Source organism: Saprolegnia parasitica (assembly GCF_000151545.1).
Source record: "Saprolegnia parasitica CBS 223.65 unplaced genomic scaffold supercont2.366, whole genome shotgun sequence".
Taxonomy (NCBI): Eukaryota; Oomycota; class Saprolegniomycetes; order Saprolegniales; family Saprolegniaceae; genus Saprolegnia; species Saprolegnia parasitica.
The window spans coordinates 4,207-6,001 of NW_012156760.1; the positions used below are offsets into that span (position 1 = coordinate 4,207).

Below are 1,795 nucleotides of genomic sequence, written 5' to 3' on the forward strand. Positions count from 1 at the left end.
TTCGAAAAGGTCAAGAGCATCTGGAGCAGCTGCGTGTGGCCATGGCGCACCGCAAGGTGCAGTAGACCGTCGCCAAACTACGAGCTTGGACGTGAGTGTGTGGACGTCAAACTCAATCTGAACACCTCGTTCGTGACGCGAGCATCAACGCCTTGATCCAAAAGTGCTTTGGTGGCAGCAACATGGCCCGCGACCACTGCTTGCACAAGCTCCATCTTCTTCTCTTCCTCGGCAGGTTCATGGACTGGGGGAGCTGGTTGAGGCTACGAAAAGAGCATAAATTCAACTTCATGCAAGCAGTCAATGGCGCGTACACCCGGGTTGGTGTTGATATACTCTTGCAGAAGACGGACAATAGTCGCGTGCCCACGCTGCGTGGCCATCGAGAGCGCCGTGTTGCCGTCCTAATCAGCAAGATAAACCTCGGCGGTGGGAAATCTCCGTCTCGTACGGCATCGGTGGCTTGGAGGTTGGGGTGGTGACTCAGCAAGGCGCGAGTCACCTCGTCGTGGCCAAACTGGGCGGCCAGTAGAAGCGGCGTTGCACCCGCCTACTAGGAACTGAAGGACGTCGTCGCAGAGATTGGATTCAGTACCAAGATGTTCTCATCACTATCGTCGACTTGAAGACTCTGGTTCACGTCTGCGCCAGCGTCGAGAAGATGTTGCACAATATCGAGATGACCGCGTCGGGTTGCGGTCAAAAGTGGGGTGTCACCGTCCTATAACGCAACCCGTTGATCCACAGACAGAATTTGAAACCTCTATCGGTGCAGCGTGTACGTTTCTAGCTTGATCCACAGCTGCGTTGGCGTCGAGAAGCGTCTTGACTACGGTGTCGTGTCCGAAGAATGCAGCAATCATCAGCGGCGTTCTCCCATCCTACATCGATGTCGACATGTGAGACCACGTGTTTCAGGAAGCAACAAGCATAAGGAGAGAACGTCGTACGTTCATCGCTTGATTCACAGCTGCGTTAGCGCCGAGGAGCGTCTTGACGATAATGTCGTGTCCGTTGAATGCAGCCATCATCAGCGGCGTCACTCCATCCTACGTCATCAACAACGTGTGAGACCACGTGTTTGAGAGCGCAACAAGCATAAGGAGAGAATGTCGTACGTTCATCGCTTGATCCACAGCTGCGTTGGCGCCGAGGAGCGTCTTGACGACGATGTCGTGTCCGTTCTGTGCAGCAATAAAGAGCGGCGTCACCCCGTTCTACACAATCGGACATCTCTTGATGCTATCGAGCGTGGCCAACGCACCTTGTTGGTCCAGTTAACGTTGGCGCCTTCCTTGAGCAGGCGCTGGACGTCGTTGATGCGACCTCTGAACGCAGCATCAAGCAGCCGAAGGCCCTACACCACAAATTGTTCACCACCTCCAGCGCCGTCGACGTCGTCGTACCGATGGTGATCCAAGGAGGGCCGCCCACATGGATCGATTCCTCAAATCAGTCAATGCGACTTGACGTTTGGAAATCAATTCCTTACAGCATACTGAAAACAAGCTAAACGCCACCGTCTGATTTGTGTTTTATACTGTTTTATACAGGTCACAAACATCCGATATGGCTTCCTTGCCAGTACAGTGACAACCCCAAGCTCGTGCTCGAGTACATGGACGGTGGCAACCTCCGCCAGTACCTCGACAAGAAGCGCGAGGGCGAGCCCGTTCCGTTTGAATATTCAACCCTTGACATTGCGTGGGTCATTGCCAACGCTTTGGCCGACCTCCACCGGAATGGCTTTCTGCACCGCGACCCCAAGAGCCTCAACGTCCTCCTCTCGTCCTCC

At 54.4% G+C, this 1,795-nt stretch overlaps 2 protein-coding genes across 2 annotated transcripts in view; one reads left to right on the plus strand and one right to left on the minus strand.

Annotated features, from left to right (window-relative positions):
* Nucleotides 1–263: 263 nt before the first annotated feature.
* Nucleotides 264–1,466, minus strand: SPRG_16622 (hypothetical protein; the record flags this gene model as incomplete). Its single annotated transcript, XM_012356063.1, has 8 exons — nucleotides 1,407–1,466; nucleotides 1,265–1,357; nucleotides 1,119–1,217; nucleotides 951–1,049; nucleotides 783–881; nucleotides 623–721; nucleotides 452–550; nucleotides 264–404 (listed from the first exon to the last, which is right to left on the minus strand). The coding sequence occupies exons 1-8, from the start codon at nucleotides 1,434–1,436 to the stop codon at nucleotides 264–266; spliced, it is 759 nt and encodes a 252-aa protein (XP_012211453.1). The 5' UTR covers nucleotides 1,437–1,466.
* A 152-nt stretch (nucleotides 1,467–1,618) lies between these two features.
* SPRG_21778 (hypothetical protein) overlaps nucleotides 1,619–1,795 on the plus strand; it is a gene marked incomplete at both ends in the record, with an annotated part of 1,228 nt that continues 1,051 nt past the window's right edge. Inside the window, one exon of the mRNA XM_012356064.1 lies at nucleotides 1,619–1,777. Within this exon, the coding sequence (XP_012211454.1) occupies nucleotides 1,619–1,777 (159 nt within the window). The remainder of the gene's footprint in view (nucleotides 1,778–1,795) is intronic.